The sequence below is a fragment of the Sorex araneus genome, chromosome 2, assembly GCF_027595985.1.
Source record: "Sorex araneus isolate mSorAra2 chromosome 2, mSorAra2.pri, whole genome shotgun sequence".
NCBI lineage: Eukaryota > Metazoa > Chordata > Mammalia > Eulipotyphla > Soricidae > Sorex > Sorex araneus.
The window spans coordinates 211,415,458-211,442,089 of NC_073303.1; the positions used below are offsets into that span (position 1 = coordinate 211,415,458).

General features: G+C 43.1%; 1 protein-coding gene across 1 annotated transcript in view; it reads right to left on the reverse strand.

Annotated features, from left to right (window-relative positions):
* Positions 1 to 26,632, reverse strand: part of RAB27A (RAB27A, member RAS oncogene family) — a 68,033-nt gene that overhangs the window by 7,211 nt on the left and 34,190 nt on the right. The window contains exons 3-6 of the mRNA XM_055128288.1: positions 16,944 to 17,118; positions 10,868 to 10,953; positions 8,940 to 9,043; positions 1,641 to 1,764 (exon numbers count right to left, since the gene is read on the reverse strand). Coding sequence (XP_054984263.1) covers positions 1,641 to 1,764; positions 8,940 to 9,043; positions 10,868 to 10,953; positions 16,944 to 17,099 — 470 coding nt within the window. The 5' untranslated portion in view covers positions 17,100 to 17,118. The remainder of the gene's footprint in view (positions 1 to 1,640; positions 1,765 to 8,939; positions 9,044 to 10,867; positions 10,954 to 16,943; positions 17,119 to 26,632) is intronic.

The following is a 26,632-nucleotide window of genomic DNA, read 5'->3' on the forward strand; positions in this document are numbered from 1 at the left end:
AAAGAAATCTCTAGCGACAGATGGTGAGGGAAAGTTTTCCAGTGTTGGGGGGAGGTTTGGCCCCTGCCCAGTGGTGCTCAAAGACTGACTATTCCTGATGCTGGGCTCAGGAGTGACTCCTGGCAGCGTGCAGGGGATTGTGTGCAATGTCAAGGAGGAAGCCAGGGCAGCCCGCCTGAAGGCAAGCACCTGATCCCTACCCTCTCTCTCCAACCTGGTGACAGATTATGGAGACTTAATCCAGTGTCCATTCTGCAACATAATTTATCATTCTGTTGTAAACCTGAAATAAATGTCAATTCTATCTTAGTTTTTTAGTTTTTATTTATTTATTTATTTATTTATTTTTGCTTTTTGGGTCACACCCGGCGATGCACAGGGTTTACTCCTGGCTCTGCACTCAGAAATTACTCCTGGCGGTGCTCAGGGGACCATATGGGATGCTGGGAATCGAACCAGGATTGGCCATGTGCAAGGCAAATGCCCTACCTGCTATACTATTGTTCCAGCCCCCTTAGTTATTTTTTAAAAAGAAGACTATAGTGCTATAGTGCTGATCTTTCATGTCCAATGCTGAGGCTATGACAATGCCATTCTGAGAGTCCACGGATAAACACAATATTTAGCTGGTTCCCCACCACAAAAATCCAACCCAAGTTAGGTTAGAGCTCCCCTTCCAAGGAACACAGTTCCCCTAGCATGGAAACTTCAAAGCTAAATGCAGTCTCCCATAGCTTGAGCTCTCCACAGTAGCGTCTGGACAAGCTTTGAAATTCCCACACAGATCTGAAGATTTCCGTACCCCGGGGCTTCCTCCTAGTCTCTAGAAAGGTGGCCTACACAATCAGGTCATTTCCCCTGGAAGGTGTCTTCCTCCAAACCCCAAAGAATCAGAAAATGAGACGGAAGCACAGAATGAGGGCAACCCCCGATGCTTCTTCTAAGGTTCCACTGTACACAATACTGGTATGCAGGGTAGGTATTTTATATCACCCAAGAGCTATCTTGTAGGGAGCCATTTTACTTTACTGATTTTATCTTGTCACTATTTGTTTATCACTAGCTAACCCCATGCCACACCTAGCAAAGGTTGCTACTCCTACTCTTACTGATTTTATCTTATCAGCATTTGTTTATTACTAGCTAACACCAATGCCACACCCTGCATTTCTATTGGGGGTCCCCGGCATGCATACTATACCACCTCTTCCCAGCAGGGAGGTATAAATACTGTAACTGCCATAGAATAAATGCCTTTTCTCCCTCCTCCGAGCTCTGCGTCTGTTCATTTGGCTGCGTCCCTCTCTCAGCCCCACGAAGGGTTCTCCCTGCTGAACAGAATGAGACCTCCACATCGACTTCCACACTGTCTCAGTAATTTTTCATTTGTTTGTTGCTTTTGGTTTGGGAGCCTCACCCAGCAGTGCTCAGGGGCTATTTCTGGCTCTGTGCTCAGGAGTGACTCTAGCAGGGTTGGGTCTGGGGATTCAGAACCAGAGCCAGTGGGAGGTGCTATAATCTTACTAGTCCCTATACATCCCTGTTTTGATTTTTTGCATTTGCCTCTTTTTTTTACCCGCTCATACTCTGACATTTGTAATAGAAATGTTCTTCCTATCTTCACGCACAAAAATTCTCACCCATATTTCTCTGCAAGTGCTCTGGCATCCTCTTCTTTTATCACCCTCTGGTCTTCCAGATCACTTTTGTTTCCACATAACACTATGTCTGGGTTTTCACAGTAGGCGTGCATCTGTAGCTGACCTATGAATAAGAGAAGAAAATTCATAATGAGAAAATAATAATTAAGGTGTGATATTTTATTTTATTATAGTTATTATAGCACAGCGAGTAGGCGCTTGCGTTGCACGCAGTTGATTTGGGTTCAATTCCTCCCTCTCTCTCGGAGAGCCCGGCAAGCTACTGAGAGTATCCTGCCCGCACGGCAGAACCTGGCAAACTCTCGTGGCGTATTCGATATGCCAAAACCAGTAACAACAAGTCTCACCATGGAGATGTTACTGGTGTCCGCTTGAGAAAATCGATGAACAAGGGGACAACAGTGTTACAGTGCTATTGTTGCTATTATTATTATTATTATTATTATTATTATTATTATTATTATTATTATTATTGTCATTTTGCAATCCTAGAGATCAATCCAGGGTATCACAAAAACATGCAACATAGGCGCTCTCCCACTGACCCACATCACCAGACCTGAAGTCAGAGATTAATGAGGAATCCATGCAAAAGTACTTAGAAAACGGTAACTGGATACACAGAGAGAAAGAAATGGCATAAGGCTTCCAAGGCATCAGTCTATCAAACCGAATGAATGGGACAGGTGGAAAACTACCTCTTGTCCTTTAATATCTAAAACCCAGCTCATTTTTATTGGAGAATTCCCTAACTCTGCAAGTGGGCACGAGAACTTGCACACCGTGTGCGCACACATACACACACAAACACACACACACACATACACACACTCCAACATCAGTCTTTGTTATTGTGAAGACCATTTAAAAAGATTGGAAATGGCAGGATTTCCAAGTGTTTATGCTAACCTTCAGATTATGAAGTTCTGCACGTGGCAGACCTGGGTTCGATTCCTCCATCCCTCTCGGAGAGCCCGGCAAGCTACAGAGAGGATCCTGCCCTCACGCCAGAGCCTGGCAAGTTCCCCGTGGCTTATTCGATATGCCAAAAACAGTAACAAGTCACAATGGAGACATTACTGGTGCCCACTCAGTAAACTGATGAACAACGGGACAACAGTGCTACAGTGCAGTGCTATGCTAACCTTATAGCTGTTTTTCATATAGTCTCTCTTCACAAAAATAACACTTTTTTAAAAAAGAATGGTCTTCCTAGAAACTAATCTACATCTATGTGATCTGTTATGGATACCATTTTTAATCCTAAAGTAGAATAAATTCATTTGAAACAAATAAGATGAATATAAATGAGGAGGAAAATCCTGGAATTGTGATTCTGCACTAGAAACAAAAGAAGCAGATTAGGATTTCTGCGACACAACTGTAATGATTTTCATCTGAAAACCTTCATATAGACAGTTTTATTTATTTATTTATTTATTTATTTATTTATTTATTTATTTATTTTGCTTTTTGGGTCACACCTGGCGATGCTCAGGGGTTACTCTTGGCTCTGCACTCAGAAATTACTCCTGGAGGTGCTCAGGGGACCATATGGGATGCTGGGATTCGAATCCAGGTTGGCTGTGTGCAAGGCAAATGCCCTATCCACTGTGCTATCGCGTCAGCCCCTAGACATAGTTTTTAAAAGAAATAAAAGTAACTTTGCTCATTTAAGCTTATCTCCCAAGGAAAGGGAATCGTCTTCTTTTGCATGATACAGCATAAGAAGAAGTTAAAGCAGGTAACAGAGATATAGACCAGGGTTAATGCACCCTCTCCTGTGTAAGGTCAGCCCTGGTTCAATTTGCTGCACCTCAAACAATCCCTTAAGTAATGCCAGGAATGATCCCTGAGCACAGAGCCAAGAATAAGCCCAGAGCAATTCAGCATGTGGTCCAAACACCACCCTCTCAAGAAAATAAACTAGTAATAAGCAACAGAATTTAAGAAGATAAGTTATTCTTTTAAAAAAATTGAAAGCAGCTCAACTTTCACAATCACATATTCCCCCAAAGCTTATGGCCTAATTGGTGTCTTATCATGGTTAACCAGAGAAGTGTTGACAGTTCAGTCCCCTGTGATGAAATCAGGTTATTTTCTCCTAGCAAGACAGAATCAGGCCAGAAAGCAGGAGCTAAGCTCTGACACAGCTGGTTTTTTGCAAAGAATTTCGGGGCACTGACACTTGCCCTCAAAGGTCAACTGAAGAACAAGCAGCAGCAAGACCCAACTTCCACTGCTCATGGAAGCCGCGCCCCTAATTTCCTGCAGGCTGTTGCTACACCCACCGTCCCCCATACCCTCAGGACTCAACCGCAGCCTCTTGGGGTTCTCTGCCCTTCCTCCAGGTCTTGCTTCTCCTTGCCACAGCACGGAACTTGGCCGTCTGCAGAGAAGTTTTGTGCTCTGTGAAGACCTTACGCCTCCAACATCCCAGGCACAAGACCCCACAAGACACACTGGATGTGTCTTAGACTCTTAGGTGGAATCCTGGCTCTGCTCATTTACCTCTGAGGGAGTGACTGGCCCTTTCAATGCCTCAGTTTCTCCATCGAAACAGGGCCAGAGTGATGGCACTTAATTCAGAGGGCTCAAGGAAGAATTAAATTAACCAGATTAAGTTAAGATCTTCCAGGCAGGCCCATGGACCAACAGACTTAGCATCACCTGGGCATGACTTTGGCATCATCTGAGCACTGCACATTCTCAGGCAACACACCATGGCTGTTGGGTCAGGAACACTGGGTATGGGGCCCCAGAATCTGTGCTGTTTGGATTGTTTGATTTGGTTTGGGAGTCAGGATGGTTAAAAGTGGGCCACACCCTGCTGTGCTTAGAGCTTATTCCTGGCTCTTTACTCAGGGCTCACTCCTGAAGGTGCTCGGGATGAAACCAGGGTAAGACGTGTGCAAGGCTAGTGCCTAACCCACTCTATTATCTCTCTGTGCCCCCTAGGACGTATGTTTTAATAAGTTGTATGGGAATCTAGATGCATAGCCATGCTTGAGAACCACTAGACTAATACAGTAAAACACTTAGACATACAATATACTGTTGTAGTAATGATATTTAGAAATGTTGATGTTGAGAAATCAAGGAAGTAATTATAAGGGACTTTTAGTTCTCTTTTCATTTGTTTTTAAAAAAAAGATTTCAATTGCTTGTATTTAAAAGGAAATCAAGGGCTGGAACCATAGTATAGCAAGTAACTCCTTGCATGTGGCTGACCCAGGTTTGAGCTGAAGCATCCTATATATTCCCTCGAGCCCGCCAGGAGTACTTACTGAGTGCAGAGCCAGGAGCAACCCCTGAGCTTTGCTGGTGGTGACCCCAAAAGGTAAAAAAAAAAAAAAAAAAAAAAAAAAGTAAATCAATTATTCTAAAAATCTCCTAAGGCAAAAGTTACATATCTAAGTATGGTGTTGTGTGATAGGGATCACACAAATAATCTAAAGTCTAATCAGAGGGAAAATCACAGTTACTGTCATTGTCATCCCGTTGCTCATCAATTTGTTCGAGTGGGCACCAGGAACGTCTCTCATTGAGAGACTTATTTTTACTGTTTTTGGAGCAATCACACAGTGGTTGGGCTTTCGCCTTTCACCCGTGTTTGATTCCTCCGCCCCTCTCGGAGAGCCCGGCAAGCTACCGAGAGTATGGAGCCCACGCGGCAGAGCCTGGCAAGCTACCCGGGCATATTGGATATGCCAAATCAGAGGGAAAAGAAAGGAAGAAATAAAATTCAGTTAAGATTAATTAAGGGCCAAGTAAGATTTTTCACATGAATATTAACTTCCTGTAACTTAAAAATTAAGTACAGGGTCAGAGCGACAGCTCAGTGGGTGGGATAAGATGCTTTGCATGCAGGAGACCCAGTTCAATCCCTAGCACTGTGTGGTCCCCCAAACACAGCTAGGTGGCTCCAGAGCTTGGATTAACTCCAGGGAACCTCTGAGTGTTCCCCCCAAATGAAAAAAAAGACAAGAAATTAAGCTCAGGGCGCCCCAGAGGAGGGCAGGTGAGACCCCCCTGACCCCAAGGGACCCAGCCTGGCAGTCAAAGACCTCCAGAACTCAACCATCCCCGTGCTCACGGCCTCTCCCCATGAGGCCGAGCCTCACCCACGAGTGAACCCCTAGGAAACCCAGGCATGCGGGACTTTGTGACTGAGAACTCTGGATTCCATGGGACCAGAAACGGAGATCCTCTGCCCAGCAGGTACTAGATAATCTTGTCGGCCAAATATCCCCCAGATCACACGCCCTTCTCTCCTGGAAGGGAGCAACATGACGCTCACCATAGCCAGGCTGCCGGACCCGCGCCTGGCTGTCTCAGAGGGGGCCCCAGAGCAGGGTGGGTGAGAGTCCTCCCCACCCCAAGAGACCCAGCCCTGGCAGCCAAAAATCTCCAGAACTCAACCACTACCCTGCTTACGGCCGCTTTCCACCTGCTCGGGCTGAGCCTCACCCACGAGTTACCTTCTCCCGGACACACCCTGCCCATACTCTAAGAGTGCCAAGAGTTACCATACCACATATTATGGATTCAAAGTAGGAGGCAAACAGCCTAGGAGGGAAATATTACATAATTTCAGTTCTGCTTTGGGGAAGATATTGGGGTTTGGGATGGAAACACCCAAAATTCAGTGGTGGAATGGTGGTGGGATTGGTGTTTGAATATTAAATGTAATCAAATATTTTGGACTACTTTATAAAATTTTAAATTTTTTTTAAAAATTAAGAAGAACATCTAATCAATGTTTTGTTTTGTTTTGTTTTTGCTTTTTGGGTCACATCTGGCAATGCACAGGGGTTACTCCTGGCTCTGCACTCAGGAATAACCCCTGGTGGTGCTCAGGGGACCATATGGGATGCTGGGAATCGAACCTGGGTCGGCCACGTGCAAGGCAAATGTCCTACCTGCTTTACTATTGCTCCAGTCCCAATCAATGTTTTTTATATTTTTTGTTATTTCTATTTATTTTATAAGTTGCATATATATCAATCCATAGGTATATAATTACTCAGAAAATAAAAGATATATATATATACATATATAGTGGTATTACTGCCATATCTTTGCATCTTCCTATTTCTGAAAATATAAGGCACCTTGAGGTTTAAATAATGAAATGTTTACACTCAAATGTACAACATAGATTTCTTAAGACTGGAGTGATAGCACATGGCCAACCCAGGTTCATCTGTGGCACCCCCAAATGGTCCCCTGAGCACCAGCACAAGTGAAACCATTTGCACCATTGGTGTAGTCTCCAAACAACAAAAAAAAATGGCTTTCAATTTATATATGCCTTTATCAGAGAACAAATATTTGTGAGGTTTTTTTTTTTTTAAATGCAGGTGGAAGATTTTGTAAGAATAATGTAAGTTGAAATAGAAAAGGCAGACGGATGTAAAAATGTAGCTTTTGGGTGCTACAGAATTAAAGTTTAGAAGTTCAGACGGCTTCAAATTTTCCTTACAAAATATACTGCTCTTGGCCAAGGAATCACTGGGCACATCAGAAGGAAGCTGAGTGAATACACGACCTGGTTCCTAGCAGAGCAAATTTAGAACCAGAGGACTCTGTGTGTGTGTGTGTGTGTGTGTGTGTGTGTGTGTGTGTGTGTATGGGGGAGGCGTGTTTGGGGGATTGTTGGGGCCACACTCTGTAGTGCTCAGAGTCTCCTCTTGGCTTTGTATTCAGGGGTTGCTCTTGGCTGTGTCTGGGCAGACCAGGCAGTGCTGGGAACTAAACCTGGGTCTCCTACCTGCCCACGTCCCTCGGGCCACTGAGCCACCTCTCCGGCCCTGCTAGCGAACTCAGCAGGGTTCACTGATGGACTCACACGTCCTTCTCAGAGGACACAGAGTCCTTCCCCAGGCCAGTCGGGACCCAGGAGTCCGTCACTGGTCTAAGGCAACACTGCAGGAACCTGGGATGTACCATTTCAATTTTATTTTCTTTTTCCTTTTGGATTTGGGGCCATACCCACCAATGCTCAGAGGTTTTGCCTGGCTCTGAATTTAGGAATTACTCCTAGCGGTGCTTGGGGGACCACATGGGATGCCAGGAATTGAACCTGGGTTGGCTGTGTGTAAGGCACATGCCCAACCCACTATACTATTTCTCCTGCCCCCATACCATTTCAATTATCTACTGTTTTGACAAAGAAAAAAGAATAAACTTGCCTTATAATAATCACAAGGCTAACACACAGCGGAATGTGTAGTATATATGAACACATTTCTGTATTTGTATATAATAATGTATACTAACAGTTGGAGCGATAGCACAGGAGGTAGGGCGTTTGCCTTGCACACAGCCAACCTGGGTTCAATTCCTCTGTCCCTCTCGGAAAGCCCAGCAAGCTACCAAGAGTATCTCACCCACATGGCAGAGCCTGGCAAGCTCGCCATGGTGTATTTGATGTGCCAAAAACAGTAACAACAAGTCTCAGAACGGAGACATTATGGGTGCCCGCTCAATGAGCAAATCGATGAGCACCGAGATGACAGTGATACAGTGAATGTATATTAACACACATAATATAATTAACACATTTTGTTTGTTTGTTTTTGGGCCACTCCTGATGGGGCTCAGGGCTTATTCTTGTCTCTGCACTGAGGAATTACTCCTAGTGGTGCTGGGTGGACCATATGGGAAGCTAGGGGATTGAATCCAAGTCAGACGCATGCAAGGCAAATGCCTACCTGTTGTACTATCTCTCAGATCCCAATAATTAACATATTTTTGTTCTTAAGTAAGTTGATTTAGCCAACACTGACTCTGAAAGTATACCTTTTTTGATAAGGTAAAGAGAAGTGAATCAGGGGGAAAAGATTCTTCCCACTGAAGATAAGAAATCTCAAATACATGTAAGTTCTTAATTGGGGAACAAGGACTCTTTCACACCCCCAAAGAGAACAGAAACACACAAACACACGATTTCACTCTTCTTCTTGTTTTGTTGGTGGGGGGAGGGGAACATACCTAGCAGTGCTCAGGGCCTAGTCCTGGTTCTGCACTCAAAAATCACTGGTGGCAGTGCTCAGAGGGACCAGGGATAGAGCCCAGGTCAGCCGTGTGCAAGGCAAGTCCCCTCCCCGCTGTGCTATCTCTCTGACCAAGCGCAGGTCAGTTTTACTGTGAAAAACAGGCATTTCCATTCTCTGAAAGGCATGCTTCTTCATATAATATCAGGTGCTCCCTAAAAGCAACTTCACTTCATTGCTGTCAGTTAGGAAAGGAGAGCGAAGAAACAATTACACTTACTTATCCAGTTCCTGACATTGAGGAAACTTTGCTCATTGGTCAGATCGAAAAGCAGAAGAAACCCCATAGCATCTCTGAAGAACGCTGTTGTCAGGCTCCGAAACCTGGGGACATCAAAGCAGATCAGTCACCCACACTGTGATGTCATTCCCCAAACTTGAAACCACCCACAAATCTCACAGCTTCTTATAATGGCTCATTACTGATTAGTCATTAGAGAGTGAGCTACTCTTTCCAGTGACGGTACATTGTAATGTACGTCACACCTTTTAGTGGCACAGGATTCAGAGAATTAGGCTTTGAGAAATGCTCCATAAACCAATACGAAACTGTGTGCCTGACCGCTGATATTAGACACCTGACAAAATATGAGAATTGGATATCTAGAGCAAGAAAGACAACTTAAAATTTTATCTAGACTTTATAAAATGCCAACAATTATGAAAATTTATACTTGAATTTTTCTTTGAAAATAAAAAGCAATCTGTACATTCTTTTAAGTTTCAAATAAGTTAGATAATAATAGTTCGAAAACACGTAAGATAGGTATCTTTTTTTTTTTTTTTGGCCTTTTTGGGTCAACCCGTGATGCTCAAGGGTTACTCCTGGCTCTGCACTCGGGAACTATTCCTGGCAGTGATCTGGGGACCATACAGGATGCCAAGGATTGAACCTGGGTCGGCTGTGTGCAAGGCAAACATTCCACCCGCTGTGCTATCGCAGTGACCTCAAGATAGATATCATTTTTAAAAGTCAAGCATCAATATACCATTTAATTTGAAAGTCCAGTCTGGTGGACAGAGATGACAAGAATTAGCTCACAATCCTGTAGTATCAGCCAAGCATTTATATTGTCTGATTAAGAGTGTAATAGGGGGCCAGAGTGACAGTACAGTGAGTAGGGCATCTACCTTGCATGCAGCCAACCCCGGGTCCAATCCCCCGAATCCCTGAGCATCTCCGGGTATGATTCAAAAAAACAAAAACAAACAGGAAGAGTGAAATAGGACTAAAGCAATGATGCCGGCTGTGTGTATGTTCTCATTTGCAGAGTCTTGGGAAAGCTCGGTTTGACTTACATTACAATGTGCTCCACAAGTTTTTGTTTTTGTTTTTGGCTTTTTTTGGAGTCACACCCGGCAATGCACAGGGGTTAACTCCAGGGTCTGCACTCAGTAATAAATCCTAGCAGTGCTCGGGGGACCGTGTGGGATGCTGGGAATCGAACCCGGGTCGGCCGCATGCAAGGTAAACACCCTGTGGAGCACATTGTAATGTAAGTCAAACCGAGCTTTCCCAAGACTCTGCAAATGAGAATATACACACAGCAGAGCCAGGAGTAACCCCTGAGCATTGCCGGGTGTGACCCAAAAAGCAAAAAAAAAAAAAATAGAAACAGGGAAATCAGTAGATGAGTTCATTTTACTGTTCTCTCTACTTCTATATATGCTCTAATGTTTCCATCATAAAAAGAAAAACAAAATCCTTCAAGGAAACTGCAAGTGCATAAACTGTGGTTGATAAGAGCAATGTTGCATCATGGTTTCATGTGGCTCACTTTGGTCAAACAACTCCTGTCCATCTGAGTTAATACCACTGTGCGTCCCACTAGATTTCAACAACCAGGTAAGCACAGTGCCTATCATTCCACAGGCTTCTTTGGAGCTGAGTTGGCGGCAAAAGTAAACAGAGAAAGGTGTCAGGAGAAGCAGTTTAGAAAAGGAAGAAAGTCCACAAGATGATCAGATTGACCCAGTACAGAACAAAGTCACTATTATCATTTCAACTGATAAAATCCCTGCTAATCTGGCAAGTGTCTTATCCAGGTGCAAAGCGAGTAATCAGCTGGGTTTTTCTTGCTCAGGGCACTGTGTTAAGGGTATCGATGTCATCCCTTCCTCTGGGACGGAGAACACAAAGTCTCATACCTCTCCTGTCCTGCTGTATCCCACAGCTGCAAGTGGATTCTCTGGCCTCTGCCACTCGATCCATCTGGCCCGTTGGCTCTGTACACCTAAAATCACAAGATGAAAGAGAGAAAGAGAATTTCTGAGCCCAATGTGTTTTTACTTTCCCATTCAATAGCTGCCCACTAAACACCTAAAGTGTAGCACTGTAGCACTGTCATCCCGTTGTTCATTGATTTGCTCGAGCGGGCACCAGCAATGTCTCCATTGTGAAACTTGTTACTGTTTTCAGCATATTGAATACACCACGGGTAGCTTGCCTAAACTACTAAAGAAAATACCATCTGTAATACAACTTTGTATTTCATTCCAAGTGCTTGTCATTGGATAACACAATAATTTATATTCCAGGGATATAGTTTAATATATCACGAAGTATATAAATTATCCATAATTTCCATTCAAGCTAATAATTTCCTTCCTTAAAGTACCTTCATGTGAGCTGGAGTGATAGCACAGAGGGTAGGGCGTTTGCCTTGCACGCAGCCGACCCGGGTTCGAATCCCAGCATCCCATATGGTCCCCTGAGCACCGCCAGGGGTGATTCCTGAGTGCATGAGCCAGGAGTGACCCCTGTGCATCGCCAGGTGTGACCCAAAAAGCAAAAAAAAAAAAAATCTTCATGTCACTAATGTCAGGAAACAGAATGAGTTTTTGCTTTTTCCCAACTTATCTGTAAAATAAACTGTTCTAAACAGTTTTTCTAGGAAGCACTTCTGGAATGGCTGAGAAAAACCTCAAACTCTTTTCCTCCGCTGAAGTAATGGTTGATAAAAGTTGTCAAAATGAACTTTTTCAGAATTCTGGGAATTAACAAAGACTTGCTGCATTCCAAGATGTTTATTCAAAGGGGAAAATGGCTAAATATCGGTAAAAAGAGCAATAAGCTTTGAGTCATCAGTTTTCTTGTTTGTTTCCTTGGGTTTTATTTTGTGTTGCCTCGGGTTTTGGAGCCACACCCAGCAGGATGCTCAGGGCTGACTCCTGGCACTGTACTCAGGACTCCAGAGAGCATTTGGGATGCTGGGGATCAAACCCCGGTTGGCTGTGTGCAAGCAAGTATCTTGCCCACTCTTGCCCACTGTAGTATTGCTGCAGCCCCAGTTCCAATCACAGTAGCCTTGAAAACCAACAGAGTCACCACCAGGGTAATTGTAAAAGTAACTGGCCTGGCAGTCACTGTAGGCAGGGAAAGTAGAACTGGTTTAGGGATGCCAAAAAGACTCATCCCCACAGAATTATCTGGAAACTGATGATTTTTATTCCAAACATTTCGGTTCAAGCAAAGGGAGATAATTCTTGTACAGAGACCCCAGGAGCAATTCCCTGTGCCACATAGCACAGCAGGTAGGGTGTTTGCCTTGCACTCAGCCAACCAGGATTCGATTCCTCCGTCCCTCTCGGGGAGCCCGGCAAGCAACCCAGAGTATCCTGCCCACACGGCAGAGCCTGGCAAGCTCCCCGTGGCATATTCGATATGCCAAAAACAGTAGCAACAAGTCTCACAATGGAGACATTACTGGTGCCCGCTCGAGCAAATTGATAAGCAACGGGATGACAGTGCTACATTGCAGTGCTACATGGTCTCATTAGTATTTTGGGGTACTGTCAGCCCCCAGAACTGCTTGGAAGACCCCACCCTCTTAGAAAAAAATCATTCAGAACTAATCATTCAATACCACGGCGACCATAGGTAGCATTCTTTAGTGAGGCTTACAGAAGTCCAACAAATAAACAAAAAAAACTTTTAAAAATTAAAAATAAGGGACCGAGAGATAAGGTAAGCAGTTCAAGTGCTTGCCTTGCACCTGGCTGGCCCCAGTTCACACCCCAGCACCACATAGGGCCCACCCAGCACCACCAGGAGTGATCCCAGCACACAAAGCCAGGAGAAAGTCCTGAGCACAGATGGGTATGACCCAGTGTACAAACCCCCTGCAAATAAATAAATAAATAAATAAATAAATAATTAGTGAATCGCTGTCACTGTCATCCCATTGCTCATCGATTTGTTCAAGCGGGCACCAGTAACGACTCTCATTGAGAGACTTATTGTTACTGTTTTTGGCATATCCAATACGCATGAGTAGCTTGCCAGGCTCTGCCGTATGGGCTCGATACTCTCGGTAACTTGCTGGGCTCTCTGAGAGGGATGGAGGAATCGAACTCGGGTCGGCCACATGAAATGCGAACGCCCAACCACTGTGCTATCGCGCCAGCCCAATGAGTGAATGAAAGGGGAAAATAGATTAGGTAAGAAAAGTACATGAGAAGATTTGAAACGCTCAAAAATATTCCTCTACCATCAAGAAATATATATTTCTTGAACTTTTTATGTATGACTATATACAGAGACAGAGAGGAGGACCCTCTTAAGTAGAAAGTGAATGTTGAGACAAAGCCTTGAACTGCCTACAAGAACACGAAGCATATGCACCAAAACAGACACGCTCCTTGCACACTGCATCCATCACAAAAGGCTGAAAGGCCTGTCGCTTTGATGGATTTAAGAAACCCGTCATTCACCCATTCCTGGCCAGTAAATTTACTGAACAGATACTTCAGCAGCGATATACAAAAAAGAATATAGACTTTACAGAATTATCTCTGGACTGTCACTAAGCAAACAGCAGCAGCAACAACAAAACAGCAAAAATAAGAAACCCTGGGAGCAGAGAGAAATCTAGATTTTTGGAGTTGCCACGTAATATTATATAAAAATGTCCAGTTTCAAAAAAATTGATGAGATATTCAAAGAAATAAGAAACTGTGACCCATTTACTGATGGTGATGAGAGAGAGGGACAATTAACAGAAAGAATTCCTAAGGAAGTCCAGATATTGAACTTACTAGACAAATATTTTATGTCAGCTATTGTAAATATATTTTAAAAAATGAACAAAAATAATGTATTTAAAATTAAAGAAAATCAGAAGAATAATTTCACTTAAATTCTGAATGATAGAAGTTCTAAAGTTGAAAAGTACAATAATCTATTTCAAAAGATACAAAAGAAGCATTTAAAAAATTCAAACAACGTTCTATTGCAACAACAATTATGATGACAAGTGAAGGGTGGTGGTAATAACTTCCTTTACTTATTTGTTTTTGTTTTTTTTTTTGCTTTTTGGGTCACACCCGGCAATGCACAGGGGTCATTCCTGGCTCATGCACTCAGGAATTACCCCTGGCGGTGCTCAGGGGACCATATGGGATGCTGGGATTTGAACCTGGGTTGGCCACGTGCAAGGCAAACGCCCTACTCACTGTGCTATCACTGCAGCCCCTCCCTTTACTTATTTGTAAGTAAAACTAAATAGCTTAAATAAATTTAGTGTTAAAGGGAAGATCATCATTAAAAAGATGAAGCATCTATTAAAGACCCACAATTTAAACTTAATGGTGAATGTCTGAAGGTTTTCTAAGATAAAAAAAAAAATACAAAGGTTTATTATAACACTGTTCACAATAGCCAGAATCTAGAAACAATCCACGTGCCTGAGAACAGATGCTTGGTTAAAGAAATGCTGGTACATCTACATAATGGGATACTATGCAGCTGTTAGAAGAAATGAAGTCATGAACCTTGCATATAAGTGGATGAACATGGAGAGTATCATGCTAAGTGAAATAAATCAGAAAGAGAGGGACAGACATAGGATGACTGCACTCATCGGTGGAATATAAAGTAGCATAATATGAGACTGACACCTAAGGACAGCAGAAATAAGGGCCAGGAGGATCACACCACAATTAGGAAGCCGGCCACAAGTGCTGGGGGAAAAAGCAGTTGGGATGAAGAAGGGACCATTAAGTAAATGATGATTTGGAGGGATCACTCGGGATGGGAGACGTGTGCTAAAAGTTAGACCAAGGACCAAATATGATGGCCTCTCAGTATCTGTACTGCAAATCATAACACCCCAAATTAGAGGGAGAGTAAGAAGGAATGTACCTGCCTCAGAGGCAGGGGTGGGGTGGGATGGGAGTGGTGGGAAGGACACTGGGAACAATGGTGGTGGAAAATGTGCACTGGTGGAGTGATGGGTGTTCAAGCATGGTATGACTGAAACGTAACCATGAAAGTTTATAACTGATCCTCACAGTGATCCAACACAATTTGTTTTTTAAAAAATACAAGGATGTCCTCTCTCACCACCTCTACTCGACATTTAACTGGAGATTTTTGCTAAGGCAATCAGGTGAGATAAAGAAATAAAATACCTAAATCAGAAAGGAAGAAGAGACCAGAAAGGTAGTACAACAGGTGTGTGTATGTGTGTGAGTGTGTGTGTGTGTTTGTGTGTGTGTGTGTGTGTGGTGGAGGGTGCTTGCCTTACACACAGTCAACACAGGCTCAAACCCTAATATCCCCTGAGCCCTGTCAGGAGTGATCCCTGAGCACGGAGCCAGGAGTTAAGCCCTGAGTACTGCTGGTTGTGGTCTCCAAACCAAAACATAACGAGAAAGGAAAAAGTACAACAAAAGATAATGTAATCTTGTATGGGATATATTCATAATTCCTTAAGGAATAAATTCAGAAAGAAAGAGAGGCTATTAGAATGAATATATTCAGCAAAGTCCAGTATACAAACCTACAATATAAACTAAATTTTATATACTGACAATAAGCAACTTGAAAATTAAATTAAGGAAACTACTGAACTGATACTTGAATGAGTAAATTTTATTATTAATTCTACCTCAATAAAAGGGGCTGGAACGATAGCACAGCAGTAGGGAGTTGGCCTTTCACTCGGCCGACCAGTGTTCAATTCCTCCGCCCCTCTCGGAGAGCCTGGCAAGCTACCGAGAGTATTGCATCTGCATGGCAGAGTCCGGCAAGCTACCTGTGTCATATTCGATATGCCAAAAACAGTAACAACATGTCTCACAATGAGAGATGTTACTGGTGCCTGCTCGAGCAAATCGATGAGCAACAGGATGACTGTGAGTGAGTGAGAGAGCTCAATAAGGCTATTTTTGAAACATTTTTGAAACAACCATCCCTCCACCAGTGTACATTTTCTACCGTCAAAGTCCCCAGTATCTCTCCTGCCATCCCCACCCCACCCTTCTCCCTGCCTCTATCGCAATTTCCTTTCTACTTCTCTCTACTTTGGGGGCATTATAGTTTGCAGTACAGTTACTGAGAGGTCATCATGTTTGATCCTTTATCTACTTTCAGCACACCTCTCCCATCCTGAGAGATCCCTCCAACCATCACTGACTTAGTGATCCCTTCTGTATCCCAGCTGCCTTCTCTCCCAGCTCATAAGGCAGCTTCCAACTGTGGAGCAATCTTACTGGCTCTTGTCTCTGCTGTCCTTGGGTGTTAGTCTCAAATTATGTTATTTTATATTCCATAGATGGCACAATCTTTCTATGTCTGTCTCTCTCTTTCTGACTCATTTCACTTAGCATGATACTTTCCATGTTGTCCACTTATATGCAAAGTTCATGACTTCATCTTTCCTAACAGCTGCATAGTATTCCACTGTGTAGATGTACCAGACTTTCTTTAACCAGTCATCTGTTGTCGGGCACTTGGGTTGTTTCCAGATTCTGGCTATTGTGAATAGAACTGTAATGAACATACAGTTGCAGCTGTCATTTCCCCTGTGCTTTTTTGCACCCCAGGGATATATTCCCAGAAGTGGTATTGTTGGATCATATGGAAGGTCAATCTCTAGTTTGAGGAATGCCCATATTGTTTTCCAGAAAGGCTGGACCAGTCGGCATTCCCACACTGAAAGAAAGTACCATTCTCCCCACATCCACACCATCACTGGTTGTTTTTGCTCTTTTTGATGTGTGCCAATCTCTATGGCATAAGATTATATCTCATTGTTGTTTTGATTTGCATCTCCCTGACAGCATTTTAAATCACATTGCCATAAATACATTTTTGTATATCTCCTTTAACTTTAGATTCCAACCTCGGATCTTCTAATACCCATAATACAAACTAAATTGACAGCAAAATGTTGATTTTTAAAAGAGATAAAACTTTTGTGTAGAAATATGAAAAACTTACCACTCTTTTTTCCCTGAAATCAATGCCCACGGTCGTGATAAATTTGGAGTTAAATTTACCATCTGTGTACTGGTAAAGTACACTGGTCTTTCCTACTCCAGAATCTCCCAGTGCTAAAAACTTGATGAGGTAATCATAGTCCCCATCAGACATCATGAGGAACTAAGTGGTTCACCTGCAAAATAGAAATATACATTTACTAAAAATAATCCATTCAAAAGTATTATAATCTTTGATGAATAAGTTCAATAGTGCTTTGGTATAAAACATACGCACCCAATGAAGGACCAGCAAAATACTTAAACCAACTGCTAATAGACTCCAAGGAGGGCATTGGTATCAACACAATAGTAGTCAGAGACCTCAACACTGCCCTATCACCTCTTGATAGATCAACTAGACTAAAACTCAGCAAGGAAGTACTGGCTTTAAAGGAAAAAATGGAAGTGAGAGGACTAATAGATGTATACAGGGCTTTTCATCTCCAAAAAACTGAATACACATTCTTTTCCAGTGCACGTGGAACTTATGAAGATAGGTCATGTGTGGGCCACAAAACATACCTCAATAGAATCAGGAAGATAGAAATTGTATCAACTCTCTTTTCAGACCACAATGCACTGAAGATAGAAGTTAATCACACACAGAAACGGAGAAGCAAATAAAACAGCTGGAAATTAAGTAGCTCAATGTTGAACTAGTGGATCAGAAAGGAAATCAGGGAAGAAATTAAAAGATACCTGGAAACAAACAAGTGAAGACACGAGCTACCAGAACTTGTGACACATAGCTAAAAGAGCAATACAGGGAAAATTTATAGCTCTGCAAGCATTTCTCAGGAGGGAATAAAGGGCCCACATAAATAACTTGACTTCACAGCTTAAGATCTTAGAAAAGGACCAACAAAAGGAGCCCAAACGAGGCAGGAGGGAGGAAATAATAAAATTTAGAGCAGAAATTAATGATATGGAAACCCAAAAAACAACCGGAAGGGTCAATTAAACCAAGAGCTGGTTTTTTGAGAAAAATAAACAAAATTGACAAACCACTAGCAAGACTCACAAGAAAAGAGAGAGAGAACCCTAATAAACCGAATCAGAAACAAAAAGAGGACATTACAACAGAAACCAAAGAAATTCAAAAGATCATCAGAAGCTACTTTGAAAGTCTGTATGCCATGAAACAAGAGAACCTAGAAGAAATGGATAAATTCCTGGATTCTTATGCCCTCTCAAGGCTGAGCCAAGAGGATTTGGAACACCTATTACCATCAAGGAAATTGAAATGTAATCAAAAGTCTTCCCAAAAACAAAAGCGCAGGTCCAGATGGATTCACCAGCGAATTCTTCCAAATATTTAAAGAGGACCTATTGCCAGTTCTTTTCAAGCTTTTTCAGGAAATTCAAGAAACAGAAACTCCCAAATAGTTTCTATGAGGCACATGGATGTGGAGAAAAGGGGACTCTCCACCACTGCTGGTGGGAATGCCGACTGGTCCAGCATTTTTGGAATATGGACATTTCAAAAAAAAAAACTAGAAATTGAGCTCCCACTTGATCCAGCAATACCACTTCTGGGAATATATCCCAGAGATGCAAAAAAGCACAGTAGAAATGACATATGCACTTATATGTTCATTGCAGCACTATTTAGCAATAGCCAGAGTCTGTAAAAAAAATAAAAATAAAAATAAAAACTGAGTGCCCAAGAACAGATGACTAAAGAAATTTTAGCATATCTACACTATGGAATACTACACAGCTGCTAAAAAAGATGAAGTCATAAAATTTGTATATAAGTGGATCAATATGGAGAGTATCATGTATCATGCTAAGTGAAATGAGTCAAAAAGAGCGGGACAGACACAGAATGACTGCAGCCAACTGTGGAATATAAAGTAACCTAGGAGATTAACACCTAAGGATAGTAGAGATAAGGGCCTGGAAGATTGCCCTATGGCTTGCAAGCCAATCTCATGTGCTGGGGGGAAAGGCAGGTGGGATGGAGAGGAGACCCCTTGGTAAATGATGGTTGGAGGGTTCGCCCGGGATGGTAGATGTGTGCTAAAGGTAGACAATTGACCAAATAAGATGACTGCTTAGTGCATGTATTGCAAACCATAACGCCCAAAAGGAGAGAGAGAAAAGAGGGAATGTGCCTGCCACAGAGGCAGGGGGTGGGAAGGGGAGGGTGTGGTGGGAGGGACACTGGGAACATTGGTGGCAGAGAATGGGCACTGGTGGAGGGATGGGTACTCGAACATTGTTTGATTGAAACATAATCATGAAAATATGTGGGTCTGTATGAAAAATTAAATTAAAAATTTTTTTAAAAGATAGAAGTTTGAAAATAAAGCAGTTATATTATATATAGGATACCATGTGTTTGCTCTCTAGAACAAACTATATCTCCTGTTACCATATCTTTAAATTTTTTTCCTCTTTTTACTTAAATGGGCAATTTTATTTCTCCAACTTATATCACAAGTCACTGCAGTTTCTCCAAAGATAACGCTAAATTTATAAGTAAAAATTGGCTTGCAGGATTGGAGTGATAGCACAGTGGGTAGTTCATTTGCCTTGCATGCGGCAAACCCGGGTTTGATTCCCAGCATCGCATATGGTCCCCCGAGCACCACCAGGAGTAATTCCTGAGTGCAGAGCCAGGAGTAATCCCTGGCTCTCTCTGGGTATGACCCAAAAAGAAAAAAAAATTGGCTTGCAGCTTATATATGCTATATATCCTGTATATAAAATCAGACTTTTCTGGACTATCCACGCTCAGGTGAAAGCTAAGTGTCATACTTGAGCAGACACAATTCAGAGACCAGAGTTCTACAACTAAAAGCTATGTGCCTGGGGCCAGAGCAATAGTACAGCAGGTAGGGCATTTGCCTTGCATGCAGCCTACCTAGGTTCGATCCCTGGCATCCCATATGGTTCCCCACCAGGAATGATTCCTGAATGCAAAGACAGGAGTAACCTCTAAGCATCACTGGGTATAACCCAAAAAGGAAAAAAAAAAGAAGAAGAAGAGCTATGTGCCTCAACTTGCCTTGGTGTTCTATTAAGAAACACCAACCATTCAGTTCTTCGACAGTAACTAAAATAGAAGTCTACCGTAGAATAGAAAAGAATTCTTGGTTTGACTGTCAAGGTGGTTCTTTTTTTTTTTTTTTGTCCTTTGCAGTGAATACTTCTCATGATTTTTTTTCCTACCCTCCAAGTAAATTCAAATTATTCAAAATTATTCTACCAAAAATAAAGTCTGTCTCCATGATGGTCATCATCTTCGTATCCTCCCATCAGAGGCAATAGGCCATTCTAAAAGTCAAAACGATAATCAGTGATCCTGTCCCGCTGACAATCTAGCTGCCCTTTCAACACACTTTCAACACACGATGCCTTTCCACATACTTACATGCCCTACACATGGGGCTTCTGGGCTTCTTCATTGTCTTCTTTTAAACAAGCCCCTTATCTAGAAACTTTGCCCTAATATTTAATGTTCCTATATGAAGGTTCCTACAGACCCATAAAGTTAATAAAGTTGGACAAAGATGTTTATTGGTTTTCAAATCTGCCTTCCCCAATTCCAACCTCATCAATTCCTCAGCTTTTGCTAGAAATCTCTCAGTGCCGAGCACCAAAGCTCACCTCAGTATACTTCCCCAGGGTGTCTGGACAAACTCGCAACTTCCTATTCAGGTACGCCTGGCCAGGGACTATGGGCAGAGCTTCCACAAACATTCAGAATTATATTTGCACACTATAAAGAGTGACACTTCACTGACGATGCCTCTCCTAGGCTATATTTCTGTATTCCCAGGTGTAGGTCAGTGGTCACTAATACAACAGAATTCCTCCCTGAGTGATGACCATTTAGATACCAATGAACAGTCACGTGTCATGTTACAGGATTTCCTGAACACCAAGTTGATCGGGAGCTCTTTCCTTCCATGCAGAAGGACCTAAGTTTGATCTCTAATACCAACACCAACCCCAGGATCCACAGGGCAGCCCCCTTTGTGGCACCCCTGGGCCTGTCATGAAAGATCTAAGAAAGATGCACAGCTTGTTCCTCAAGCCTGTAGTCTCCCTTAAACACATATCTCACTTGCTTGAATCTGTTTCTCTAATGGGCTTGCTCCTTCATTATCCCTTGAATACAGTATTTCCCTATGTCTCTTTGTTTGTTTGATCTTTCAAGATTATCTTCTATTGTGTTCTCTCTTGGACACTTATTTCCTTTCCTTCTCCCTAGCTCACATCTTTCTAAGTTCCATTCAATAAAAACTAACTTGCTTCATTCACTTAAAAAAAAAAGTATATAACCAAAAACAGTAACAAGTCTCACAATGGAGACTTTACTGGTGCCCGTTCGAGCAAATGGATAAGCAACAGGATGACAGTGATGACAGTGATACAGTGATATAACCAATATTACTTGGTCAAAATTTTTTTCTTTTTGAGGGGAGGAGAGGGGTCATGCCAGAGGTACTCGGGGTTCACTCTTGACTTTGAGCTCAGGGATCCCTCCTGGCTGGCTCTGAAGAAAATGAGGTGCTGGGGATCCAATCTGGGTGAGCCATGTGCAAGGTAAGTGCCCTACCAGCTGTAATATTACCCCAGTTCCCAACTTGGGCCTAATTTTAATTTTAAGAGATCACTTCCTTCAGCCTGGTTTCAAATGTTCAAATAAGACCTGACCTGGGAAAGTAGGTTCTGAATGATCACAAAAGGCAGAGATAAAGTATATATTGTTGAATAAAGCTATTGGTGTAGACTAAAAAAGAAACTCTCTTTCTCTCTCTCTCTGGATTATACATGCTCTAATTTTATAGTTTATAACTAGTTATAAGTCATCGATAAGCTGGTTTTTACTGGTAAGAGTTGGCTCAAGATGGCCTAAAATAAATGATCAGATGTTCAAGACTAGAAATACAAAACAATGACCAGGAACACCAGAAGTAATGGTTTGCAGGCACTAAGTCTATTATAAATATTAACTACTATTAGCATGATCATCTAGAAATCTAGCTTTCAAGGGTTAACTGTCACTGCCACTGTCATCGCATTGCTCATCGATTTGCTCAAGTGGGCACTAGTAATGTTTCCATTGTAAGACTTGTTACTGTTTTTTTGGCATATCAAATATGCCACGGATAGCTTGCCAGGCTCTGCTGTGCGGGAGAGATACTCTCGGTAGCTTGCCAGGGTCTTCGAGAGGGGCGGAGGAATCGAACCCATGTCGGCCACATGCAAGGCAAACAACATAACCGCTGTGCTATCACTCCAAGATTTTAAATAAAATTCCAAGAAAGTAAGCAGAGTAGAAAGAACTGTTGGCATACTTAATAATCCACTGAAATAATAATACAATGAGTACCTGCATATAATATTAACAATCAGGTACTCAGCCTGGTACTTACTATACAAACTCTATTAGTCTTCAGAATAACCATCAATGATTACTCAGATTTTATTTAAAATATAGGCATGGAAGATAACTGACATGAAAAATCACACAACTCAAAATGGGAGAGCAAGAATTCCAAATCCAGATATATCAATGAGTAGGAATCTTTCCATTACCAGTACAAGCCATCTAACCCCAGGTAGTTTTTTTCAACCTTTCAGATCCTCAATCTTTTAACTCAAAATAGAGAAAATAAAGTGAATTATTTTATGAGAAAATGCATAAAAATACTTAGAAAATTAGCTAGAAGCAGCCAGAGAGATAGTACAGCAGTCAGGGTACTCTTGCCTTGCCTTATAGTCACGAGTTCTATGCCTAAATAACTTCTGACACTCAATTTTCCTATTTTGGGTTGTGGTACCACCACCTAGCCAATAAGAGCTACTCACTGTCTATTACCAAATATTGCTTTATGTACTTATAAAAATAACAATCCTTTCAAGTATACTGAGGTTATTATAGCTACCCCCATCTCTTAAAAAAGAAAACCAAAGCACCCACATGTGATGTCAAATATGTCATGCGTGAGTAAACAGAACTTGCAAAAGTACCAACATTTTATAAGGTAACAGGAAAAAAGAAAGTCTAGAGTATGTCCTTGATAAAAAAAAAAAAGTATGCTCTATACAGTGGCAATAGGTGTGGGTGTTTGGTTGGCTGACTAATTTCTCAAATAATGTAAAGGCAACCTATAATGAACATGTCCAGATGTCACTGCAATGGAATGCAGAACCCACAACTGTGTTTCTTGATGATACCATGAGGCTGGGAAGTATCCAAGAACTTAGCAGAAGCACAAAAATCTGCAACTTAGTGGTTGTTCTTTGTGAGTACAAAGAGCTTTGGAATCAGGGTCTCCTAAATCCAAACCACACACTTTCACTACCCACCTGACAAAGAAAGGAGTAAAATGCCCAGTGGAGACCACATATCCGAGAGATTCTTATGGTCGCAACAGAGTAAGGTCTGATCACTCATGACTTTAAACCTGGTTACACTGAACACTTGGGAAAGGGACCAAGAGCAGTTGAAAGTGCAAGTAGCACCAGAAGAATCTGAAATTAGAACACGCAGTTCCACAGAAGGCCCCCAAGCTCACTGAGCAAACACGGTAACACGGGAGGCTCAACTCGTACCTCCAGTTCAGTAAATCCTCAGACAATGGCTTCAGGGACACCTTTGTGAGATAAAACAATGATCACAAATTGACTTCTGTAGCTCTATTTCTTATAAGTCCATTTGCTGTTTTTGTTGTAACGACCAATCTGAAGTTAATTTGTTAAATTTGTGCCTGTTAAACCTGATGACCTCTCAGTGTCTGTGTTGCAAGCCATAATGCCCCAAAGTAGAGATAGAGTATGGGGAATATTGTCTGCCATGGAGGCAGGGGGAGGGAGGAAAAGGGGGGGGTATACCAGGGATATTGGTGGTGGGGAATGTGCACTGGTGGAGGGATGGGTGTTTGATCGTTGTGAGACTGTAACCCAAACATGAACGCTTGTAACTAAAATAATAATAATAATAATTGTGCCTGTTTGCCTTGCACTCAGTCGACCCGGGTTCAATTCCTCCATCCCTCTCGGAGAGCCCTGCAGGCTGCCGGGAGTGTCCTGGCCCTGAGGCAGAGCCTGGCAGGCTCCCTGTGGTGTGTTCGATATGCCAAAGACAGTAACAATGGGTCTCACCATGAAGACGTTACTGGTGCCCGCTTGAGCAAATCGATGAACAATGGGACAACAGTGCTACAGTGCACAGTGCCTGTTAAGTAAGTCTTCCTGGGCCTCCCAGGACCCAAACAGTACCACCCCCTGGACATTCCAAGTCTAGCTGACCATGGGTCACCAAGAGTGGCCCAGGGACTCCTCAATACCATTTGGGAGAGGCTCCTCCCCCAAAAACCTCTCTAGGGTATATGACCCCACCCTGCGTCTGCAGACCCAGCCCTGCACATAGGAGGACCGTGTTTCTTTCCACACTACTTTAGAAGGCTCAGTTCACAGGGCACAGTAACCGTTTCCCTGACCTTTGAGCCCAAACGACACCCCTCTCCTGAGACGAGCAGCTGTGACTCCGGTTCGGCATGAACAGAGGCAAGGCCTGCAGGCGAGGCTGTGCCATCCGTGTGGCACACAGACCCTTGCCACGGCTGAGACCCCGGCCCAGGTCTGACTTGACTTCTCCCTCGTCCTGCCTCCCCACCGCCTCCCCTGTCAGCACCTGGAGCAGAGCTGCCCGAGGCCCTGCAAACCTTCTCTCCGCGTATGTGTTTGTTCACTGAAAGCAGCACGGAGTGGGCGTGCCCCTTTGCTGCCCGTTTTCTCTTCCATGGTCTATCTCCCCTACCAAGCCCCCATCTGGGGTCCTAACAGCCTTGCTCCTAACTGTCCCCTCCACACTTGGGTCTCTCTACTCTCCTCTTCCTTCCACCGCTTCCTCCTCCATCACTGACTTCTGCCATATTCCAGTGTGTCGATGCAAAACTCATGTTCCACTTGCCTGCCAATTCACACAGGTGTTCCGTGAAACACTGCACGCTGCCAGGACTGTCTCAAAGGCAGTGAGCCCTCCTTCGCCTGCCGCGTGCTGGGTGGCTGCCACACCGTCAGGGGCGTCTCCTTTTCCAGTCAGGAGAAGAGTTTCCACCAGAGCCATTTCAGAAACCCAAGCACTTCTCAATACTGCACCAGCTCAGGATGCTCGGGAAAGACAGCAGAGAGCCAGAGAGATAGTACAGTGCGGAAGCACTTGCTTTGCAGGCGGCTGACCCGGGTTCAATCCCCAGCGCCCTATATAGTTCCCCAAGCCTGCCAGGAGTGATCTCTGAGCAGAGCCCTGTGTAAAACTCTCCCAAGCCCAACCCCATTAGCAAAAAAAGGCAGTATATTTATACCAGTGGCGTATTGGACATGCCAAAAACAGTAAGAACAAGTCTCACAATGGAGACATTACTGGTGCCCATTCGAGCCAATCGACGAGCCAACGGGATGACAGTGACAGTGACAGTTATGAGTTTGAAACATTAGTACAGTACCTACGGAATTACATACATAAGAAACCATTGTTAACAGTATCATAAACCACAGAATTGCAATCAAAATATTTGCCTTCCCTTTTCTGGTCATGCAACAAATAAAACATTCGTATCCATAAATATTTTAATCACACATAAACTTAATTTTAAAAAACCAGCAAAATACACACACAACAACAATATCCTAATGTAGAACAATGATAGAGTTCTGAGTCCCTCACTAGATGTTGATAAGTTCCTGACAGATGGCTACGGTCCTTTTTGTCCTTGTCACATCAACCGTCTCTCCATTAATTTAAAACACATACTTAGTGGCTCCCCAAGTATCATCGTCTTTAACAGTAGAATCCAAAGGAAAGGAAAGAAACTCACCTGACAGACAAGATCTAAGCAATATGCTTCCTAGTGATTCTCAAGCCTTTCCTGGTTCCACCTATTCCCTATGGAGTCTTCCCATGGACTATTTGCATTCGTATCAGCAGCTGTTTTTCAGAACGAGGTGTGCCTTGTGTTTACATATGCAAAAGGACGGAGGAACTACAGTATGTGAAGTCACACAGTCAGTTGTCAAATCAGTCTGTCAGATGGCAGTTGGCATGTTATTGTTTTTTCTAACCTTACTGCACATTGGTCACAGAGAGTCTGGTTTGCAGGATATCAAACTTGAGGGTATTGTTGAGACCCGCTACATTTCATGGTCATGCGAAAAGACGCTGTCTGCCCTGTCTGTTGAATGCAGGATGACATCACTCTAGTTCAGGCTTGTGTGTGCTTCAGAGCACCTTAGGGGCCAGAGAGAAGAAGAGAGTAGCATGCTTGCCTTTCATGCAATCGATCAGAGGTCTAGTGCAGGCATCACATAGGGTCCCTCCAGCACTGCCTGAGTGGCCCCTGAGCGCAGCCAGAGGAAGCCCTGAGCACAGCCGGGTGTGACAACAAAACACATACAAGAACAACAGTTTATCCGTATTTGTGCTTTGCTGTGTCATCTGCTGGTTTCTGAGAAATGTCCGTAAATGGGCTGGTGGCGAGGGAGATAGTCTGGAGATTAGCACACGTGCCTTGCATGCTCCCAACCCAAGCTGGGTCCCTGAAACACAGGGCCTCCCAAACTTAACGGGGTTTGGCCCTGGAGGTCCCCAAGTACAATGGGGGTGACCCTGGGAGACCCCCCCAAACA